Here is a 25,053-nt window from a genome sequence, read left to right as displayed (position 1 = left end):
CAGTAAACACTGCCTGTGAACTGCCACACATCCTGATCTCCAGCTGGGCTGCCTCGCTGTGTCAGCCTGAGTAAAGCCGTGAAGGATCCTGCTCTGGGTGCTCACACGTGGGTCAGCATTCTTCACCAGCAAAATGGACATGAAAATAACATGAAATAGCATGAAAAAAACCCATTTTTTTGACATGCAAACCTACCACAGCCCGCTGTGGAGAGCTCATCGCTTCCGTTGGGACAGTCGCGCTCCCCGTCGCAGAGCCAGTGCTGGGGCACGCAGGCGTGGGAGCCCAGGCAGCTGAAGGTGTCTGCAGCACACGTCACTGAGCCTGGGGACACATGGCAGGGGAGCCCTCAGCACTGAACCATCCCAAATCCCCATCTGGAATACCCTAGCCCATGTTTGTGTGGTGACTGGTAATGATTAAAGGGGTTTATTTTAAAATCTCAGCGATTGTTTCGTTCTGGACATTATGATAAACTGTAGCCATGATATTTTATGAAAAATCCTTTCCTTAGGATTTTTTTTCTCCTGAGAAGATGAGAGGTCTCAGGAACAAAATGTAAACAATGATTTTCTGCTGCTGTGGAATGCAATAGGTGCATCTATGATTGGTCTCATGTGGTTGTTTCTAATTAATGGCCAATCACAGTCCAGCTGGCTCGGACTCTTTGTCTAAGACACAAACCTTTGTTATTCTTCTTTCTTTTTCTATTCTTAGCTAGCCTTCTGATGAAATCCTTTCTTCCATTCTTTTATTATAGTTTTAATATAATATATATCATAAAATAATAAATCAAGCCTCTGAAACATGGAGTCAGATCCTCATCTCTTCTCTCATCCTAAGACCCCTGTGAACACCGTCACAATAAACCTACTGGCTGGGATTGTTTTACAGTTAAATTTTCACTGAATTCACAGAATCACTAGGTTGGAAGAGACCTTCAAGATCATCGACTCCAACCCAGCCCCAACACCTCACATAAACCATGGCACCCAGTGCCACATCCAGGCTGTTTTAAACACATCCGGGGATGGTGATTCCCCTCCCCTCCCTGGGAAGACTATCCCAGGACTTTATCATCCATTCCATAAAAACTTTTTTCCTAATATCTAACCTTGATCTCCCTCATTTAGCATGATTTGAGCTAACCCAGAAGTGAACAGATCCAACTCACCACAGATGGCATCGCTCTCATCTAAACCATCTCCGCAGTCATCCTCACCATCGCAGGTCCACTGCTTGGAGATACACTTGTTTGCAGAGCAAGCAAACTGATTCCAGGAGCAGGACGAATCTGGGGGTGACACCAGGCCCTGCATTTGTTAGGTTCACAACATCACTGCATTCCCTGCTGTTTCAAGCACGGTTTAGGATTTTTTGCACCGCTCCTTTCTCTCCTCCCAGTTTCCATCTATTTAAATGCTCCAACTCTGCACAATGCCAATCTTGTTATTCAGCATATTATCAGTTTGTCCAGGAGTTTGCATTCACCAACACATTTTTAAAAGTAAACAGTGAAACATTCCAAAATTTTCAAATATTTTGTAAGTGGGATGAGGATAAACACTCTAAAAAACTGAAGTCTAGTTTGCATATTTAACAGTTGCGACAACTACAGTGAACTGCTTTACTTGGGTAGTAGGACAGAGAGGGCACAGTTCAAAGTTTCCAACCCAGCCTTCCTCCTGGTATTCCAGAAGCTAACTCCATATTTAAAATATATCATTATTTTTTCTCACAAGAAAAATTTCGGTGTGCTTGCTTCATCTCATTTACACTTTTCTCTACATTGAAAATAAGAGGTTAGCTTCTACATTTCAAAATCAGACTGAAAAACTGTCCTTAATCAATGCTATTCTTTTCTGAAAAATTCAGGTCTTGCATTTTTACCAGGCTTCTTTCTTTAAGAATAAAGTTTATTTTGTTGCAACTGATTTTGGTGACAATAAATTTTAATAATAACATTAAAAAGAATTTTAGGTTATAAAACCTGAATTTGAAGGACAGCATTGTAACAGGTATCTCAAAATGGGTAAGAACAATCAATGGGGAAAGAAGCATTGACTTAACCCCCTTCCCTTTTGTCCATGAAAATCAGCTAATTCAGTTTACAATATTGTACATGTATATACAAAGAGTATGACACCTGGAAATGTAAACACCAAGTTATGCTTGACAAACGTGGCCAACAAAAAAGACTCTGATTGTCCTAGTGCACAGCACTTCCTACTTTCAAAGTTATGAGATAAAAATATACAATGTAAACTGCAAACCAAATATGGAAGCATGTTAGTGGGAACTGGGTCATGAAGAGAGTAATAAAATAAATAATAAGTAATAAAATGTTCAGTCATGGTAAGAAGTAAAGGAAAAAACCCACAAAAAAACTGAAAAAAACTCCAAATTTCAGATCTTATTTAAATTGGGAATAGAAAAAGTTGACACTACTTTCTGGTACAATTTCATTACAAAAATAATCCATTCAGGTAGTCCATACAAACTGAAAAGACCAGCTCTCACTAGAAGTAAAGCCAACCTGCTTTGTGCCTCAATTACCTAAAATTTAAGAATCCGAAAAGATCTGAGACAGAACAGACCTTTAATCCAGTTCACAGTTTGTGCTGTATTTTATTTACATCACTTTTGTTATTACTTTAAACAGTTATATCTGTATGGCCTCTGATGCAAAGCAATGCCTACTTTGAGCTTTGGGTATTTCCTGAATCCTTCCTGATTCAAAGTCATTATATTTGTAAAACTTTTCTAATGAGGAGTTGTGAAGAATTAGTGAAATTTTTAAATATTAAATTAATAGAAAACCCTGTTTATAAATATATCCTTAAGAGAGAAAAAAATAAAGGGCTTTCATTCTGGCATGAAATAGAATTTAAGGTATTGGCAGCATGAAGTATAAGAGTTGAATCTGCAAACACGGTACTAAAGATTTTTTTAATAGAATCTCTGAGATATAAATGCACACTTCTTTGTTTCCAAAGTGCATTAGTGACTAGAGAAATACAAATAAGACAAAATGCTCACCACAGTGCAATTCATCTACTCCGTCCTCACAGTCTTTCTGCCCATCACAAAGCCAGGTGGTCAGAATACATCTTCCACTAGGACAACCAAAATAATTTTCTTCACATGTGGGTTTGTTTTGAACTGTGATAAAATAAAGAATGTAATGTAAAATGGTCTCTACTAGTATGATTAGGAGCCTAATACATTTCTGCTAAATTTCTGAATACTGATGGACAAATGATAATGTCTAAAAATGGGGAAAAAAATTGTGTTCATAACAAAAAAAAAGTGATTGCTAAGTAGTTTAGGGAGCTGAAATAGTTATTTTTTATATTTTTAGAGAAGAATCAAAGCACAGCTTCAAACTAAATCAAAAAGCCTAGAGAGGAAAGTAGTTCAGTTTACAGGTTTTGAGGTCAGGCAGGTCAGCATTGCTTGTTGTTTTACACCAGCTGAAGAAATTGCCCTTCTGAACTTTCTGCTGTCATTTACAAGATAATCTAATTGTGGCAGTATTTTTGTCACTGGGAGAAGCCACAAATCTCAATGCATGCACTGACTAACAGGAGATAAACCAGTGATGCTGGAGCCAGAGGTTTAGACTTGGTCAGAAATTAAAAAGTTCTGCTCTGCCTTTCTAATTTTGTTGAGTCAGAAAGTAATTTAAAATTCTTTTATGAATGATTAAGAAACCAGGTGTGAGGAAAGAAAACATGCCACATGTAGAGTTTATGATGCAAGCACAAATATTAGTCTAATAACAGCTTATTTCCAAAATCTTAAGGTCCTGGGAAAGCCCAGGATGGAATTCCAAGCACTGGAGACCACTGAAACTCTCTGCCATGATTTTCATTATTCCTTCAGTGTAATGTATTTGTTTTCAGCCTCCTCTCTTATAAAAGGAAAGGTAAAGTAAACATTTATGGATTCTACAGCTGTATGAATAAAAAAGAAAATAAAAAAGACTAAAGAAAGAAGTGGAACATATGAGATGACTTGGTAGATATTAAGGATTGCCTAAGCAAAGCTACCCTCCATGTGTATTTTGCTGTAATTTTCTGTAAGAACAATGCCACTGAACCAAACTGCTAATGGGAATTGCAATATTCATAACAGAAACAACACTCAAAAACTTAATGTGCCAGAGTTGGTCAGTTTTGAATGAAATGGCAAAGGAAATCACATGTAGGCTGAGTGGGAATGGTATTGCTTCCAAGTAAAGGGAGGAACGATCCAGGCAATTAGTCACACATTAAAATGATGGAACATTTTGGCACACATTTGGAATTCAGAGAGAAGTAATACAAATAAATGGACAATGGAATAAAATGCACATTAGTGTACTTATGCAACATTAGTTTACCAAAGCTGTAGCACACTGCTCTCAACATTTTCCTTGGTATGGAAAAAAACCCATTTCTTTGTCTAAAAATACAGCAAGTTAAGTTATTTTGGCCTTAATGAAGTGTTATATATAATAAATTCTTCATAATTAAGAGTTAATCTAGAAAACATAGATATTAGAATGAAAAATCTAAGTTAATATGAATTTATTTTATAGGACTGATGGGAGATCTTAATAACAGGTTGGCTGACAGTACTGCTGAAGTCCCAGGTTCCTCTGGATCCTGGTAATATTTTTGTCAATAAATTTGGCACAATGTATATGAGAATTCTAACAGAACCTTCTGGTGACACAACAGCATTATCACACAGATAAAGGGAATATTAAATGGAAAGAATCAGATTATGTCCACCACTATGCAAAAATTTGATGGCATTGAACAACATAAAATTAGAAGTTCTGATTTTACAAATGAATAAAACTTATTATTATTTAGTAACTATTTACTTTTATTTAACACTAGTTCTTAGAGGAAAGAGAGTTACTGGTCAACAGGAGGTTAATTTCACTCTAGAATGAATCAATTATAAAAACCAATAGAAAAAAAATGTTTCCATTTTGAATGCAATATTCTCAAATGCAGATGTGGAGTTCTGGACAAAAATGGAGCCAACACATACTTTCCCTCCTTCATTAGGTAAGAATTGAATATTATAAAGAATTCATTGGTTAACATTAAATAGAACTCCAGTCCTGTGTCTGGGGCTCAAGTTGTCATGATCACTTTTTCCTGGCTGCTATCACAAAAACAACAACCCTGGATTCTACCCTGGCAGCCTATTCCAAGGACCTCCACCAAATAAAAGAGAAAGTAAAACAAATCAGCAAGAAAAGAAATACCACCCACTAAAGCAGTAGCTAATCAAAGTTCCTGAGTGATTATGCTGATGCTTGATGAGCTTGACATTTTAATGACTTGTGTTTTACTTAAATAAAAATGATAAATGACAGGCCTAACCTGGAGGAAATAGAAAGCTAGACATTACAGTTTGCTTCAGAAAAAAAGTCAGTATTCATTTGTAATAATCCCAGGAAACACAAAATAAAGGTGAATAAACTGCATTCAGCATTGTAATAATGTCTATGTTAAACAAACCAGTATTGACCAAATAAACATTTTGCAACACAATGAGAACCACTTTCCCTCCCCAAATCGGACTTTTTTTCTATGTTTAAAAGGTAAATTAATGTTTTGGGTTTGTTTTTTTAAAATTTTATTACAGTTACCTGGGCATTTTAATTCATCTGTATAATCTCCGCAGTCATTAGACCCATCACAAATCCATTCTGGCAGTATACAGAGCGAAGTGGAATTACAGCTGATGAATCCTGAAGATTTTATCCCAAGTTTATAGAAGTAAGCACAGTTTGTATTATCTGAAAAGAGACAGAAAATTACCATACACCTAAGACAGCCTGAGAGCCTCAACGTTTAATTTTCACGTTGGGCTGGAGGAGCCCACGCAGGCATTGGAATCCCAAGCAGCAACACCCAGGAATGAACTGCTCCAACACAAGGAACAATCAGGGAGCAGCTGCTGGGAGGGAGCAGGAACACAAACTCACTGCAGTTCTTTTCATCCGAGGCATCTGCACAGTCGATGATCTGGTTGCACCGCGCTGATTTCCCCACACAAAGCCCATCTGCACAGCGGAACTCTGCCGGGGCGCACGCCGCGTCTGCAACACGCGGTTATTAAAGGATGTGAGTTTGTGTGCTAAACACGCTCTGCAGATGCTCATCAGACACTTGATGATGCTTAAGCCTTCTGCCTTTCAGAATGAAGCATTCAGAACTCACTGTACCTTCCAGCAGATGTATGATTTGGAGTTTATTACACCTTATAAGTTGCTAATTTTTTAATTTATTTTTTTAGCCTAAAAGTGTCTCTAGGTAATTCAGTTCATTTGGAGATAATCAATTGTCCTGGTTTTGCAAGATGGCAGATTTCCCCAAGAGGCTGCTATTAGTGAAAAAATTGTGAGCCACAAGAGAACTGTTTTTTTTTTTTTTTTTTTTTTTTTTTTTTTTTTTTTTTGTTTTTTTTTTTTTTTTTTTTTTTTTTTTTTTGTGGAGAAATCTCCATAACGTTAACAAGAGAGACTTCTCTCTCTAAGTAAACTTTTTTAGAAGTGGCAAACTTACTGAAATTTTAGGTTTTGTTTCTTTACATTGCCAGTGGGAAAGAAAAGGTTTTGAGGGAAGGAGAAGTGTTCTGAAGGTTTTGTTATGATTCTTATTACTCTTCTAATTATTTTTAATATTTCTTTAATACCCCTTTAAAGTTTTGAGCCTGCTTTGCCTTTCTCCTAATCCTACCTCACAGCAGGAAGTGAGTGCATTGGTGACTGGCCAGCACTGAACCCACCACACTCATTGCTGTGTTGGCCAGGAAATCTCAAAATTGATGAAATCTCAGATTGGTGAACCAAAACCACCACATGAAATTGGTGTTCCCACCTGGTTTCAAACTGAAACCAACACACCAGCATTTGAGGGAGGAAGAAGCATTTTCAGGATCACCCATGAATCTTAGATTTATTTCTTGTAACACCAGTTTGGGGTTCTTGCCTGTATCTTTTACTTACATTTAGATAAATGATTAAAAATAATTTGGTGCCTTCAAAAAATGCTTGTTGCTATTCAGCTTTTAGTTATAAATCATGTGGAATAATATCCCTGCCAACCTTTCTGAATTGTAACTAAGGATTTATGTGGTCTGCTTGCTGGTCTATATGCATTGGCTGTTGCACAGATATAAATATTCATGTTAAAAGATACAAATCAAAAAACAATTCTAATATGAAGAAGAGAACAATTCTAGTAAGCTTTGCAAAGGACATGGACACTGCTATGCATCTGAGAAGCAGGGAAATGGAGCATTTCCTGCTTCAGAGAAGAGGCACATGCAGAGGAGAAATCACCATCTTTCAATCTGTCTGCAGTAAAGTTACTCTCTCATTACTTCACAGAAGATACAGTACCTGTATTTTATATTTTATACATTTAAAACATAAAATATTATATGCATAATGCACATGTATATTTTATATTTTATAGCCAAAACCACTCTCCTTCTAGAAGACTGTAGGTGCAAACCAAAATCAGCCTTTGCATCAATCCCACCATATGATTAAATCACACACGTTATTTTCCAGCTACTCCTATTTGCATAATGAGTATTTACAAAGCAATATTCAGAAATCACCTTGGAAATAAGATGCCATTTACCTTTGCAGTCAAATTCATCAGAGTTGTCACCACAGTCATTGGCACCATCACAGACTCTGTCACTGGGAACGCAGCGGCGATTGGAGCACGGCTTGAAGCCCTTCCGACAGCCTCTGTTCTCTGGAAAGTTAAATAGCAGCTCATGATTGGATTGACACCTCATGAAAACAGCCTTACCCTCAATCCAAACAAACACTCCGGAACAATATTTTAATTGGTGATGCATTCCAAGCTACAGGAAAAAAAAAAACTTCAGAAATTGTTCATCCATCATGCAGCATAACTTGGACGGATATAGGGATAAAGAGCAATAAATGAAAACATGATGAGAAAGAATGACCAAAAAAAAAACCAAAAAGGAAAAAGAGTGGCCTAATTCCCAGCTTTCATTATCTTGGTACAAAATGCCCATGTACTTTAAATGCATTTGTTTTGACACACTTGTTTGGGGACAATGTTTGCATGTGGCATCACACAGAATGAAGCATACCAACTTTGGCCTAAACCAAAACAGGAATAAATGGATAATAAAATAACAACAAATATTAGCAGAGAGGTTTCTGTATTTCTGAGCACCAAATCCAAACAGCATTCTGCTCAAGAACACTATTGAAGAATGTATGAATTTTACATATAATGATGTGTTTGAAAATTCAGGACCGATTTACTAAAGCCCTAATTATTGCAGAAGTCACAATAACAATGTTCACTGCATTAGGCATTCAAAAAATGAGTCCAGCACTTTGTTCTTTACCAGATTCAGAAAGCAACACCATGTATATGACCAGTGCATGAAAGGACCCCAGTTCATCCAGGTTTTTTTTCCCCAATGTGTAGCACAATATTTGGTACAGTTGACTTAAATGAGGCAAAGTGTTCACTGTCACACTGCAAATTAATAGAATGTCCTTCATAAAATTATGTGGTAAATCCATGGAAAGACAAATTTTTGGTTCTCAGAGTCACAGAATCATGGAATGGGTTTGAAGGGACATTAAAGGTCACCTCCTTCCACCCTCTGCCATGGGCAAGGACACCTTCTACTATCCCAGGCTGCTCCAAGCCCTGTCCAACCCGGCCTTGGACACTTCCAGGGATGGGGCAGCCACAGCTGCTCTGGGCAACAAATCTTGTATTTATACATCTATTTAGAAGTTTAATAACTAGCATTTATAGATTTTATATTACTGTACAATAAGGTATCTTCCATCTTTAAAAAAAGCAGTTAGCCATGTTTTTCCTTATTTTTGCATAACACCAAAATGACAACAGGAAGGTGAAAGATCTGGAAATACTCACCACAATAGAAAAGTTTCTCATCAGACTTGTCCTTACAGTGAGCAATGCCATCACAAGTCAGTTGATAATCAATGCATTCACCGTTCCCACATTCAAACTCTGAATAGATGTTGCAAGTAGAATTTTTACCTAAAAATAAACCCCATTAACACATAATTTTTAAAAGCTTTTACAACTAGTGAAAATGAGAAAACATGCTGGCTGCATTTCAATTTTGACCTACATGAATTTTGAAAACCTGAGTACAAAACAGTAAAACACATCATGGCATCAGAACTTAAAAGCTTCTACAAAGAGAACCTGTAAAAGAAAATACATTGAGAAATATCCATGAAGGAACATGCAGTGAAACAATTCACAAGCACTCATTCTGATAAGATAAGAACTTTGGAACTACTGTGCTCAGCTTGCTTCAAATCATCCATGCCTTCCCAACCCCCAGCTTGAATGATACAGCCTAAACCCCAAGGCAGAAAACCTGCTGCTTTCATTTTACTTTTTTCTTTTATTCACAAACACTCTCCCCTTCTCATTTAGTGGATGTTTTATCTACTATTTTAGAAGAGAACCAGGAGCACATTTAAAATTTTTACTCTTTTACTTAAGAAACAAAAACATTTCACAAATTGGACACATAAGTTTGGTCACGAACCTCAGGATAAGTCATACATCTGCTTTGAGAGTACGGCTCTAACCAAAATATCAAAGTGAAGAGAAATGAGGAGCATTTAGGACAACTCAAGCAGAAGAACAATGGAGAAATTATATCCAATTGTTATGCTTCTTTCTTGTTTCATTATAATCACTTCAGCAAAAATTCAGGAAGAACCAATGTCTGTTATACACAATAGCCAAGCCAATATAAATTGAAAGCATTTCTTGATTTGATTGAAACATGAAGAAAAAGTGCTGAAAACAGATTCTGAACAAGGTGAGATCTGGTCTTGAATATGATTTATTTAAAGGACTTCAAAAGTCCTTTACATTTGAAGTATTTTTATCTCTTTTCCCTCCATTTTCTAGCATTGTAAGAACTTATGGAGAATAATTATCAATTACATTTGTAGTTCATCTAGTTCAGCATCTTAGACGGCAATCTTTAGAAAAAAATGAAAATAATAAAAGTATATATAGCATAACCTGCCCTCAGTTTGACTCTAACTGGACACCCTTGTAGAGATTGCTTCAAACTCCATCTTGCAGAAACAAAGAATTGAAACGCCTTTCAAATGGTTTCTTTGATGACAAGTAAGCAGTCAGAGCAGTCATTACCCATATCATCATCTCTCAGAATTTCACTGAAGCTTTGTCTCAAGACTCTTGACTGGCAGTAAGTTACACAGCCTAATTACACTGTGAAAGGACAGTTAATTCCTTTTCTCAGCTGGAATTGCTAACTTTCAATTTTATTGAGTATCACTTGCAATTCTGTTAAGAAGAAAGGAACTTTTGATCTCAAAGCTAAACGGAAGTCTGTCTTGTTCCCATCCTTTCTGTGCTACTCTACCCCATCATTTAATGTCTTCTTTTTTTTTTTTTCCTGATAGCTGAGATCAACATTTCCTGCAAACACTCTACAGAATAACTTAGAAGATTAAATCTTATTTCATGTCCTAGATGACAATTTAAACACGGTTTTACCTAAGAGCAATTTTAAGAGTTGCGATGCATTTGGAAAATATAAATGCCATATAATTATAAAATAAATTGTTAGGCATGTGAATTCATCTGCTGAACTTCTCTCACTTCCGCTGCCAATCACTGGTTTGACAACATAGATAGGTGAGAAAGTGCTTAATTAAGGTTCAACTTCAGTACCTTATCCCACATAACCCTAGGGATGGATACATACAGATATTTCTATCTTAGCAGTAATTGTGATAAATACATAAAAATTCTATTAATAGGAAACAGCAACTCATTACCATAATAGGAGTTTAAGGAGAGTTTTAATACCCCAAAAGACTCACAAGACAAAAGAGTTAAAAGCCTGGTTGGTGCTGAATAGCCAGATCAATTTTTTCAGTATAGACAAGAAATAAAATGAATGGCTTGGGCCAACTGTCCTATGAAAGCCAAGTGCCTCACAGCACGGAAAAGCATCGTGTCAGCCACCATTACTTACTCACACATCTGTTATCATCTATCAGGACTCTGTCCCCTCTGCACGAGCAGTTCACTCGTCCATCAGGCGTCAGAAGGCACAAATCATGGCAGCCTCCATTCATTTGTGCACAGGGAGATAACTCACCTGGAAGACAAAAGACAAGAGATGAACTTTATTTTATTAAATTTGCTTCAGTGGCCAATGTCTTTGAGGGAGCAAAAGTCACCATATCTCAGATTCATGGGCAATTGATTCGGGTTTTATCAGTCAGATGAAAATGTCAGCATCCCTCAGATGCTGGCATGCTAAAGATAAACAAACACCTGGAAAATAATAATTTAAAAAACCTGCAACATTCAAAACTGCAGAAATTTGACAGGAAAGTATTTAACTGCTATCCACTGAGCTCAACACCCATAGCAGAACATTCCGAATAACACTTATTTACTTAGCGTCCTGGGTTGTAAGATATGTGTGTACTCTATTTGCCATCTGTTAGAGGTGGGGCAGTTATCTTCTGTTCATTGGGCAGTTTTCTTTATCTCTTCCACAAACCAATCCTCCCTCTGGGAAATACCTTCTGTTAATGGGCCATTAATTATTAATTATCTTCTGTTCATGGGCCAGTGAGTGTCCCTGCATGGCTGATAAAATTCCATCATCCCATGGGGAGAGGTTCTGCCCAGGGGGAGGAGTCAAGCATTCCTACCTGGATACAATCTGACATTTGGAACACCAGAAACAGCCTTTTCCCACTGGATTCCCAGAGGAGCAGCTTTCTTCTCCACTCCATTCCCAGAGGAAGACCAGGCCCATCTAAACCACCACTGCACCTTCAGAGAAAACTCCACCCTTCTAAAAGATCACTGCTCCACCAGAATGACACCTGTCATGGCAGGAGGGCTGCAGCCACCATTTAATGGCACTGCTGCCACCACCCTAACCCTTAGGGTGTCAGGTCCTATTCTGACTCTGTCAGTGGATATTTTTTTTGTTTGTTTGTACTATTGCATTTGTATTTTAATTTTCCTAGTAAAGAACTGTTATTCCTATTCCCATATATTTGTCTGAGAGCCCCATAATTTCAAAATTATAATAATTTGCAGGGTTTGCATTTTCCATTTCAAGAGAGGCCCCTGCCTTCCTTAGCAGACACCTCTTTTCAGACCAAGACACCTGGGAGAAGGTTATACCCCATCTTTTCTTAAAGAAAGAATTTATGAAACACCATGAAACGCTTTTAACTCAGCTAAAGGTAAGTAAAATCCCTGAAACGAATGGTATTGGCATTAGGAAAACTGCTTTGTGGCTTACAGCTGTTGGTGTCGTTGGCAACAGCGATGATTCCCATGGGCTGGTGCGGGATGTCGGAGCGCAGAACTTTGGTGTCCCCTCCCGTGTATTTGCTGGAACGCAGGATGGCTCTCCTCACTCCATCTGACCAGAAGATGTACTCGTCATACACAGCCAGGCTGAGGAAGGTGCCTGGGCCAGACTTGACAATGACCTAAAATGCAGAAGTGCAGAAGAGAAACAGGAGAGGAAGTGCTGTCACTGAATGAGAGGATTTTAAAGCGCAAACTGCGACTCCCATGATGTTTAGGCAAAACACTTAATACTTTTATACCTGCAGCACCTGGGGAAACGAGATAACAGCACTTAAAATGTATTGAAAAGATGCCACAGGCATCCAAATTTCAGAAAACCAGGCATCTGTTCCTTAATTAAAAAAAAAATCACAGTTTATCTAAATGTGCCTGTAAAAATACCTACTCAACACTTTACCTGCTTAATAGCTCCAACAGAAGGGAGAAGAGGTTCTTTCAGCATGGCTGAAAGTCTAAAATTCAGTCTTTAGGAAGCAAAGTGAACTGAAGAGCTTTAGAACTGAAAAGTACTCACCACATCAGCACATTAGAAACTTGAACCCTAGACAATAAATGTTTCAGGTTTCCCAATTCAGAAAGAAAAAATACAATCTCATCACAATAATAACTAATTTAAAACCCAGAAGGAACAAATGAATTGAAGGTCACTATATATTTTGAAAAAAAACTATCACTATAAGGTCACCATAAGGTTTGAAGAAAATTCTAGAAATACAATTAATTTTATCTCAATCCAAATCACAGCTCCTGTAAAATATTTGCATATGTTCTTTCTTTCCATATATCAGAATTAAAAATTTCACATGAACAGCTTCCCTTCTGAAGAATATGATGAATTTATATCAATTTTTTTAGTTGAAAGTTTAATTTTGGCTGAAGAGAATTACTAGAAGGGGGTTAATATTTCTCTATTAGATAATGGATATAAATAATACTCTTACTATTTTTATTTAATTGTATTCTAGGTTTCTCTGTGAAAAAATAGTAAGTTATATATATTTATAAAGTGGGAACAGTTCTCATCCAGGCTATGTAAAAAAAAATAAAATCCTGTGTCTATATGCAACTTATCATAGGGAAATTGGGATAAAACTAGAAAAATAATATCCTTTAACACATGTACTTAGATCACAGTTTTCCATCTGCTTTGTGTGCTTTATCCCCTTTCCCAGAGGGAGTGTATAACAGTGATGGGATTTCATGGAAATCTCCATGAATCAGCAATCCTTTGTGCTTGCAAGGGGATGCTGTGTGACAGCTCTTTAAAAAAATGCTAGGATGAGAACAGAGCAGTAATAGTCAATCCCATATTTAATTATTAAATAATTCATTGTGGGCGTGTAGGAAGTTTTTCTCCATATGACAAATGCACCTACTATAGAGGACATCCAAATTTCATGCTGTGAAACAAAAGCCCCCAGTTTTGATACTACAGCTATGCCTTGGCGAATAAGAAGGGACCCAATTCTGCAGGCTTCAATACCAAGGGATGCTCCAGGTTTGCTCCCACCTGTGCCAGTTCAGGGTACCTCAATAATCTGCTAACATAAATAATTCTAGTCCTGTGCACAGGAGCATTCCTGTCCATGTTTAAATTCACTTCTACAGACAGAATGTCAAAATTGCTTACATTAATCAGATAATTATAACAAATTCTGCTTCACTATGCACATCATGTATTTCTGCATATTTTAAAGAGGGTTGGACAGCAAATCATTTTACCCAGTAAAGATTTCTTCCCAGTGATAAATATCCCAAGAGGGCAACTTTTCTCTACCCAACATTTTTCCAGAATGAAAAGTATTAAAAGATAAATGGGAATAAATTAATGGTAAAAGATTTTTTCTCTAATTGTGCGCATTTCCAGTAAGACACTTTTCATAATACACTCTGATAAGCTTGCAGTATTCATATTCAGACATTTCAGGGGGAAAAAAAATTAAAAATCATCTATGTTCCTGGAAGATCTTTATGAAATCTGACCATGCAGATTTTGCAGCCCTATATTGTTCTCTGTGATAGTGTGAAACTGTCCCAGTTGGAAAGATTTTATTGTTAAAACCAAGACTAAAGCACTGCCCTGCTCAGCTTTTTGTGCTGGGGAGCACTGTCCTAATTTATCTCAGATTGTAACAACAGAATGCAAATTCACTAGAGAACTGATCATTGCTGTTCAGCCTTGGGAGAGCTGAGATCCAAATACAATGCCACAAAACCAAACATTTTTTCACTATGCTCATTGTATTTCATTTCCTGGAGTCTCTGTATTATGTCACAGCCCTATCCAAGGGCATTGATTTTATTCAAGTAACCAAAATAAAGACTTCATATTTGTATCAGCTTTTGGTCACCTTTACAGCTCATTAAAATTCTAATTTATATAATAACACTGAAAGTTGTGACAATTTTTTATTTCTATTTTTTTAATTCTAAATTTATACTTTCAACAACACAAGTACAATTTTACAACTTTAAGGAATCATGAAAAGACATCCCTACCATCCCTTCTACCTGCAAGAGTGGAAGTCAGACACATCCAAGAGTACATCCCAAGTTTTAATTCTAAATGCTACCAAACATCAGTTACAGGAGATAGTTCAAGCTCTAAGCAACAGGTGAAAATTTTTCTCTGGTTTCTCTGGTTTTTCACAAATACACAGCCAAACCTAAAGCTTGCACTTCTACTGTAGACTGAAGAAGATATCTGATAAAATGTAATTGAATAAAACAGAAGTTGAATATCAACTGTGGAACTTCTTGAATTGCATTAATACAGAAATTCAACAGAATAAAAACATACATCCTAAAAACTGAAAGCTGCAATTACTGGCAGGTTGCAATTACATGAAGGTTATAATTACCAGAAATATCTCTAAACCCGTATTGTTTTAACAACCATACCTATAGGTCTTCAAAATTATAACTGAGAACAAAACATTCCTCCTGGATGTTTAAAAAAATAACTGTTTACAGGAAGTTAATGATGTTTCTATTTTTTCACACATAAAATGTTACAAAATATTTCACACTGAAGAAGAAAAGCAAAAAAAAATCAAAGTATCTCATAATTTATTAGAAAAATAAGTCCAAGACTTGAAATTAGCTTTATTTGCTGAAAGCTCTGTTTCTGTGTTTATTAAAAAAATGTTGTATTTAAAGCACTAAGCAGCCAAAACCAGGTGTAGCCATAATATTAAATCCAAGTAAGGGCAGGAGAAAAAAGAGAAGAAAATGGGAAAGAATAATAATAATAAAAAAATGCCACTTTTTTAAACCAGAAGATTTGATGGAACAGAACAAAAAATGTTAAAAATCCAACCCCCCAAAAACTTCATATCTTTTAAGTAATAAGAAGGAACAATAATGACAAAAAATCTTCCAAACTTGAAAGAGCATTCCTGAAACAAAATACTAGTATTAAAATATCAGCTCAACACAAAAATCAATAAACCCTTACAATCCACTTCAAAGAGTCAGTTAGGTATTGCTAAATGATTTTCTACTAATTCATTGCACCAGATTATTGTGGTGGGCAGAATGAAGAAAGAAGCTGCTATCCAGAAGGAAATTCGTTACATTGCCATTAGCCTTTCCTGTTCTACTACCCAATTTCTACCCTTGTTAACCTAACTGAAACCAGAGAGCAATGAAGCAGAGATACTGGGGAAAAGGCTAATCTGTCTAAACAATTTTTGACAGCTGGTTGAGGACTGAAACACCCCAAAGAATCCGAGATCACCAGAAGAGCAGAACAATCATTACTTGCATCGAAGTCACAGAAATCAGGGATCTCATCCAGATGGACAGCACACAAGCAAAGTAAAACAACTGCCCTGGAAATATTATTTTTCACTAGGTTAATAATAGAGTCAACAGGCTGGGTTCTGGCATTGCTTGTGTCAGTAAAAATGAAGTAAAAATGATCTACAGCATGATCAGCCACTCTGCTGAAGTGCTGCTGGAGGCCAAGCAGCCTGCTGGGCTTTTCCTTCTGCCATATCAATCCTCATCTAAGCAACGCAGGAAGAGTGAGAACCCAGATCAGTGCTTTTGACAACAGAATCAGCTGATTATCCCACAACAGGTATTGGTGTAATACACCAGAGCTCCCAAAAACCCTTCAGAAGAGCGTGCTGGACTCAGATCATTGTGTCCAGGAGGTTTTTTTTTTACTGCAGTGGAGAAGAAGAGGTAAATTCTCAGAAAGCCAAACCAAGAGGCAAGGTACTCAGAAAAATTGGAAGTTTCAATGTTCAGTCACTGGGAAAACTCAACAATCCTTTTCTTCTTGCTGCTGCAAAGTGAAAGCCAAGGACCTGATTAAAAAAGTAGTATTTTAGTAATGCTCTCTGTAACTGTGGTATCATGTCCTACTTAATGTCTGTGATGCCTATTTTGTTATACCTTATGCAAAGATGAAGTTAAGCTATTTAATCACAACCTACTATTTACCTTGTACTTAACTAATTACCTTGTACTTCTGTTTTATGTTAATAAGTATATAGTCAGAGACTGAAAACTTCAGAATCCATTTGGTTCGTTTGCCAAGTTTTCGATACAGTTACTGCATCTGAAAGCATTACTGAGCTGTGGTCAATTTTTATAGAAGGAAAACAAAAAGGAAAAGCACATGCCTATCCATGCTGATTGTACTTCAGTTCTGCTCTTACAAGCTTGGCTCTCCTATTTTATGCTGCAAAAAAATTTGTCTAAAAATAGCATGGGGAACTACTGGATAAGATTCCAAAAAACCATGTAGTTTTCATTTAAGATGAGAAAAGAAAAATTTCAAAGTTCATCTATTGCATATGAAGCACTTTTAAAAAGTTAATAGTTATCAAAGTGAGATGCTGCACACTCTTGGAAAGCTGGGAATTGAATACAAGCTAGAACATGCCCTTCATTCATTATATCCTGAACTTTGGGAGGTACAAAGTCCCTGAAATGAAGATTTCAAGAAATATGAGAAATGTAGTGCTAAAGATGTAACAAAACCACAAGCATGGATTGACTGCCTTCAGCACAGTCCTAGTAAAAGATCTGCTTGAGCTGAAACTAAAAGAGTGTTCAAGGAGCAAAATACATTATGATGAAAAGACCAATGGAGAGCAGTTCAATATTTGAAAATGTATAGTTAGAAAATATTAGAAATAAGATTTGAGTAACACTCAAGCATTACACAAAAGAAATTCTGAGCAAACAAAGCATTATTTGTATTTCAGTAGAGTTAAAAGTCTAATATAGAACTAATATTAGGAGAAAATTAGGAAATTATTAATCTTTCTGTAACAATTTCACTTTGAAGATATTAACGAGTGCAAACAAACATACAATGGGAATGCACGGAATATATGTTTTACTTACATATCTTTGTGATCCATCGTATTCACACCTCTCAATTTTCCCCAAGCTGCCATCTGAAAAGTAAAGTTTCTCTGCCCTGTGATCAATGGTGAGTCCATTTGGTGTCAGAATATCAGTGCTAATGATAACCTGGGCATTTTTGCCTGAGAGGGTGGATCTCATGATGCTCGGGAGCTGCTCATTCCAGTTAGTCCAAAACATTAAGCTGTATTAAAATCAAAATAACAAACAAAACCATAAGATACATTTTATAATTTAATTCTCTACAAAATGAGCAAAAGAGAAAAAAAAATAAATGCCTTCATAAACATCTCTGAATGGCATCTATAAATAATTATGATAATCAATAATAAATAAGAAAATGCAACAGCCTATAAATAAATTATATATATAAATTATAGCAGTTATGTAGTTCATTAATTTGCATAGGAGTACAATTCTTTTCTCTTACAGATCTGTTCAATCCTGATCTTCTCTCTGTAGTAATTTACCATTAGAGAGAGATACAAGCTGTGTAATGACATAAACTTGATTCAGCTAATGTGTATATCAGTAATATTTAACAGTGAAATTAATCTGCAGCTTCTCCCATGTTAGAGCTGTAATACAGACCCAAGGACTGGTGTGCAGAGAGTTGATAATGGGAAGAAAAGGACCTTAATGTGCTCTATAGGAGGCTCAGTCAGCCCCTTGTTGCTGCTAACAATGACAGAAAATGTTATGGACCAGGCTGGCGATGGAATTCTAATCCACGGACTGGCAGAACCTGCCCCTCCTCTCATTGCAGTCTCCATCAGAGCTTTGGGGTTTATTGGTGGTACCTTGGTAATTGTATTTTATAGTGTAGCATAAACTCTTTACTTGCATTGACAGGACATAAAGTCACACATGGAAATATGCTCCACTATTCATGCAGCTTTGTACATTCAGCTAACACAAGTTAAAAATAGAATTTAATATGGCAGAAATGTTCCCCAACTTCCCCAAAAGACAGAGACAGTTACAAGAATAAGAAAAAGCAGGTTGTCTTTCTCCTAGAATTAACAGAGAAAATTTAAAGTACCACAAATATGTAAGACACTGAAGTAAAAAATAAAAATCCTCTCACTAACACAGTATTTTTGAGAGTGGGTGGAAGGAACTAAGTTAGACTTCTTTGCAGGATTTTTTCCATTGATACACACTTTTATACAACACTGACTTCTGTGATAAACACATGGGCCTCTATGTTGCACAGAAGAAACTCAGACTTCTCTTTGTAAGTGCTTAAATTAATTTTGGATTTTTTTTTAAACTTAAGCAGTAAGAGGGACAATGCCTTGTGAAGGCTGACCTAGAACAGAGGCTAGATGGAGTTAAAGAATAAAGTAGGGATTTATTAAAAGGCTTCTATGGATCCACCCTGGGCAGCACAAGAGCCCAGCCAGGGCTACACCCAAGATGAACAAAAATGGTCACAAAATGTCTGAGCAGTCATGGGGGTCTCTCACTTTTGCAAGTTCTGCTCCATTTGCATACTGGAGTTAATTGTCCAATTACAGCTTTAGACTATGAGGTCCCATCCTTCTTGTTTTTCTCTCTTCAGCCTACGTTGTTTATGCTCTTGGGCTGAGATTTGGATCATTTGTCCTTGGTCCCCAGCTAGAGAAGGAATTGTTTTGTCTCCCTGCTCTGCGAAGAGAGCTCACCATCCCCTAATATGAAACTCAGAAGTACACACTAAAGCAGTACAGAATCTGAAAAATATAAAAGCTAAAACCTGAGTCATCTGTGACATGTCTGTGAAAGCGACCACTCAGTAATTTGCATTTAGCTCACTCATAAGAAAAGCAGCTGGATTTTTTTTTACATTCCTTGAAAATGCAATGATTATTTGATGTGAAGCATAAGAACATATAAAACTTTGAATCTCACTTCTGCAACTTCTTTATAAGAGCAAGACAACAAAAGATATCAACAATAAAACATGTTAACATTTGCCTCCTAAACAGAGAAATCGAATCAACCTCCGTAGGGTTCAGCAATATTGGCCGACTGAAAGAAAGAAGTGTTGCTTGACCCCAGGCAAGAATTAGGACTGGCAGGAGAGATGTAACACCTACTTTTGGCATTCATCCAGGGCCAGCACGTGGGGGTGGTCGTCCTCAGCCATGGTGATGACGGCCTCGCGGTTGAACGCCCCGCGGCGCCGCTGGTCCACGCTGTGCCTGGTGATGGAGGACGTGGTGGAGCTGGTCCAGTACAGAGTGTCCCAAGCTCTGTGGTAAGCCAGGCCCTCCACTGACCCAACATCTGCAAGGTACGGTGACAGAGAGGGCAAATCAAACTCCAGCCAATGGGTTGGTTTGGTTTGTCCTCAGAGGTGATCCTGCAGACTCGCAGGGTTCAGTTACTTCAGCTTATTAAGATTTTTATAATTACTTCTATTTATTTCTATTGCAATCAAAATCTTAGAATTTTCATAAATTTAAAACAACATAGAGGGCAAGACCACTGTTAATAACACTTTACCATATTTATTAATTCTAACAAGCATTAAACTGGTATTACCACTACAGTGTCCCCAGATGACACTTTAGAAACAACAAACATCTATTCCAGACAATAATTATTTTGTCTCATCTTCATATATCATTTAAACCAGGTCTTGGCATTCAACAGTTACTTGTATTATTTAGCACCATCTCTCAATGTATTTTGTAGCACTGACATGTTATACTAATAGGGATCAAAGTACCCTGTTGTTAACAACTGTATTGACTTTTGCTAAACACCTGAAAATTACTGAAAAAATACCAGCTCTGAAGGTCTCAGCATCAATATATAATTTTAATAAGCCATGACACCACACTCATTCATTCAACACAAAAAACTGTGAGCTAGGAAAAAAAAGGATATTAATAAGCAGCTAAAACATATATTTAATGTCCTGAAAAGATAAATTGTATTTAATCCCAATATATAAAAGTGACAGACTGTGAGAAATAGAAATAATTATTTTCTACCACTATTTGCGAATTACTACAGAAATATGTATGCTGAAAACTTCACTTATTATTTTGCTAGAAACAAATATTTTTAGACCAGAAGGTTCATACAGCTTATTAATGAGCTACAGAAGGCAAAAATCTAGAAATATCATTAGGATTATATTATGTTGGCTATTACAATTTACATTCAGCTTGCTGAAAGATGTAATTTTTACTATGCAATTCATACATACATTCCCAACTTTTTGACTTTTGGTTGATGACTTTGAAAGAGAAAACACTGAATCAAATTTTGAGACACATAAATCAAAACTATGAGGCCAATAATGATGTATCAGTTTTTTGTACTTTTCTTTTTAAAGTATTTGGCCATCCTCTGATATCACATTTTGTGACATATCTGTGGAAAAGTAGCAATGACTCATATTCAAGAAGAATCAACAGAAAAAAATAAATGAGATGACACTCCTTAAAGGGAGACGAATATGTGTAAAAAATAGTTTGCCCACTTATGAAATAGAATTCATGAAACAAACCCCATGTACCTTCAGCTCATCTACAAGTAACTCAAAATATTGAAATACAGTGAAGGTTTTAGAAATCACCAACTGAAATTCAAAGATAATCAGTTCTCTCAAATATAGTAACAGAGACTTCCATTAAATTTGTACACTGAATACAAATTCAAAACTACATACAATTCCCGAAACTAAAACAAATGTTCTTAGATATATGATTTAGCTACTAGGTTTCCCTGTGTAGAATCACAACTTAGTTTCAATGGTCCTCATGGGTCCCTTCAAACTCAGATATTCTGTGATTCTATTAAAAAAATGACAGAGTTATCGACATTTTCTGACCAATTCTACACTGCATTTGTAAGGAACAAACCATCAAATAATTTATTACTGTTCACTTTTAAGATGACAGAAAAAATAAAAGAATATTTTCCTGGTGTAACCTCTTGAATTTCTATCCATTTTAGCTTTGTTTCCTGTCTGAATCTGTCAAGAAATTTCAGAGAAAACTGATTACAGAACATAGTCCAAAACTTTTCTGTAGCAGACAAAAAATAATGATGTTCTTCCTGCCACAGCAGGATGTGATCAACTCAACCATAGCTACAGGAATGAAAGTGCTCTTCAATGCCAGATTTGTTGTTTTATGAGCAATTCCTGTACTAAAGAGGGAAACTCAATTTTCCCAGGGGTATCAGAAAGCAAAGTTCCCCTTCTTACATCATATTGCAGTTCCATGCTTAGGCCTGTCAGTTGTGGTAGAAGAAGGTTTCATTTCAAGTTACTGTTTATAAAATGGTAATTTCTAAATTTTTAGACAACAGCCGCATGGGAGGTTATGGCATGTATGGAGACAAGCAAACATTTAGTACACAGAGGGAAAATGTGTTAATAAATTATCTAAAATATGCAGTTTTGCAAAAAAACCAAAACTTTGCCATACAAATTATTTCATACATAATTGAAGTAGAAAAACTCAGAGTAAAACAATACGCTGTTCAGAAAAAAAATAATCAGAGGAATTCAATTGCTACAAGACAAGAAAAAAAAAATTAAAAAGAAAACTAACTGCTACAAACACACACCAAATGCATTTTCCTAACTCCACCAAAAGCATTAATTCTGAAGGATTTACACCTGGCACACTCTTTTATTTGCTAATAAACTTTTAGTTTTATCATGTTCTGTACTTATGAAATTGACAACTCAACCAATATAGAAGTGACTCATTTAATAGCTTTAGAAAACTATAAATAAGGTGGTTTTAAAGTCAAGGGCAATGATTTAGAGAGTACTACAACTTTTAGATAAGTTCCTACAAAGGATAACACAAGTAACTTTGTTCTTGCTAGCATGTGGTGTGAGCTGGATATGGCAGCAGAGCATTTTTTTGCTAATTTATATGTTTCTAGATTAAATTTGTTTGGGTTTTGGTTTTTTGGGGTTTTTTATTTCTTTGTGGTTTTCTTGTTTGTTTGTTTAGTTGCTGATGACTCTCCAAATTCCTGTAAATCTTTTTATCAGTGATAAAACTGATAAAAAGGACAGATTTACCCTAGAAAAGGTTCTCTAGACTTTTGGCTGTTCCTGAAAACATTTCAGCAACTTTATATTTCTAAAGACAGGACATTGGAGAAGATTCCTTAGCAGTGTTATACCATTACTGATTTGCATAGATATAATTTATATTTACTTATTTCATACGCCTTTAAAGAAAATTCTAGAGCACTTTTTCCTTAAATTTAATTTATCATTACATACTCAGTTACTAGAAAATACATCAGAAATATGTACTCATCCTCTCTGGTGCTACAGTTGGGGGATTTAGTCCCAAGGTTGAAAATTAGCGATTTGTTTACTCTATGCTTCATATTTCTGCAGCATCATGTAATATTCTGAATTGGTAAAGCATAAAGAAACTGGAAATGAAAAGAATCCCATTTGTTTCGCTGACATATTGAATTAAAACACTGATGGCATTAGATGCCTACAGCACTGATTAAATTTATTCTAGCCATGAAGCAACAGTTTATGATTTTCACATGAATAGCATACTTAAATGAAAAGAACATTAATACAATATGATATTAATATACAAATACTCACATTATTCACCTGCCACTGACGTTCTGAATTAAATCAGTAATGGGGTGTATAACTGATTAAATATCTACACAAGAGAATGCAACAGCCTATGATTTACAAATGCAATGCCAGAGTGATCACATCATTACGTTGCCAAATGCTATCTATCACTTTTACTGAAGTTAACGAAGATAGATTGCATCCCACAGATGAGATGCAGCCTATAAATATTGCCAGGCTGATCTTCAGCTGACTTTCTCGGGGAACAGAAAAGCAACAAATCAATAACTGAAGAATTCAGAATACGCTCCCTTATTAATGCAACCAGAAAATAAAAATACTAAAGGGCAAAGTTTAAATTACCCAATAATAGTTGAGTTTGGTTATATATATATACACACATACACACACTAGTTCTCCATTTCCTAGATTTTTACCTCTTATCTTCTGTTTTGAAATGATCTAGAAACTCAAAACTTTTTCAGTTGCACCACTTCAATTACCTTGTTCCTTTAATTTCCTATTTCAACCAGCTCCTTTTCTTTAACAATGATACAAAGCAAGAACTACTGTCAACACCATCATTTTTTTAACACTGAAAAGCCATCAAAGTAATAAAATTGAGCATAAACAGCACTTTGCTATCAGAACATTGGCCATGGCTTTCACGATCAGTATTCATTCTCTGGCTCAGTTTTGCAATTTCCCTTTCAGGATTCAGCCTGTGGATGGTTCCAGCAGGCTGGTCACAGGAGGGGGCCGTGGTTTCTGTCACTCTGTTTGTGTAGGATTCTGGTGACAGGTAACAGGTGGCAACTGTTTGATCTGGGCTGAAAGCAAAGCCTCACGAGCAGCAAGGCACCTGGAGGAAAGTGTTTATTTTCACATCTCTCACTGACTGCACAACCAGAACTTCACATAATTCCCACCCTCGCTTTGCTCCTCAAGTGCCAGAAAGCCTTTTGCTAAACAATGGTTCTAAGACAGAACTAAGTTTATAATAAACTGCAATAACCAATTATGACATTATTCTATTTAGCCTGAGAATATAATTTAGTTTCAGAGCAGATGTAAAGTCTGCTAAAATTATACAAAAAATGAGCAAATACCTGTACCAGTTTTCTCTGTCTTGAAAAAACAAACCCATGCTATAAGCTATCCCACATATAATATTTTTAAATGCAATGAGACAGCAGGAACAAAGGCCTTGGGATCTTCAAGGTAACAAGTAGTTTAAGTTAAAGACACTACAAACATCTCCATGCATGCAACCTTACTATTCAAACTTCCTGAGACAATATTGGAAAGAATGAACATTTGTTGAGAATGATATAAAGAAATATAAGACCATTCTAAAAGCAGAAAAATCCCTCACTCTTTTTGTTGTTTTTTTGTTCGGTTGGTTGGGTTTTTTTTGTGGAAAGTGTAATACTGAAATATCATATCTAGCAAAACATTTGGTGTCTGCCAAAACCATCAACAGCTTTTTGACAAAATCTATACCTACCTCCAATTATTTCTTTCCAGACAATGGATACAGTCCTTCCACAAATGCTCCCTGTTTATTTACCAAGGAAAATCACAAGAGAGATACAAACCTGCAGTACTCTGTGCTTCTTTATCTGAGATATAACTTAGTCCTT

At 36.2% G+C, this 25,053-nt stretch overlaps 1 protein-coding gene across 1 annotated transcript in view; it reads right to left on the bottom strand.

Annotated features, from left to right (window-relative positions):
- Window positions 1–25,053, bottom strand: part of LRP1B (LDL receptor related protein 1B) — a 481,313-nt gene that overhangs the window by 109,870 nt on the left and 346,390 nt on the right. Inside the window, exons 42-52 of the mRNA XM_031057232.1 lie at window positions 19,920–20,109; window positions 17,818–18,022; window positions 12,380–12,572; window positions 11,084–11,209; window positions 8,959–9,087; window positions 7,660–7,779; window positions 5,994–6,107; window positions 5,655–5,804; window positions 3,041–3,163; window positions 1,176–1,295; window positions 197–325 (exon numbers count right to left, since the gene is read on the bottom strand). Of these exons, the coding sequence (XP_030913092.1) occupies window positions 197–325; window positions 1,176–1,295; window positions 3,041–3,163; window positions 5,655–5,804; window positions 5,994–6,107; window positions 7,660–7,779; window positions 8,959–9,087; window positions 11,084–11,209; window positions 12,380–12,572; window positions 17,818–18,022; window positions 19,920–20,109 (1,599 nt within the window). The remainder of the gene's footprint in view (window positions 1–196; window positions 326–1,175; window positions 1,296–3,040; window positions 3,164–5,654; window positions 5,805–5,993; window positions 6,108–7,659; window positions 7,780–8,958; window positions 9,088–11,083; window positions 11,210–12,379; window positions 12,573–17,817; window positions 18,023–19,919; window positions 20,110–25,053) is intronic.

This window comes from Geospiza fortis, unplaced genomic scaffold, assembly GCF_000277835.1.
Source record: "Geospiza fortis unplaced genomic scaffold, GeoFor_1.0 scaffold112, whole genome shotgun sequence".
Taxonomy (NCBI): Eukaryota; Metazoa; Chordata; class Aves; order Passeriformes; family Thraupidae; genus Geospiza; species Geospiza fortis.
Note: the sequence above shows the minus strand (reverse complement) of the source record. Positions and strands in the feature narration are given on the sequence as shown.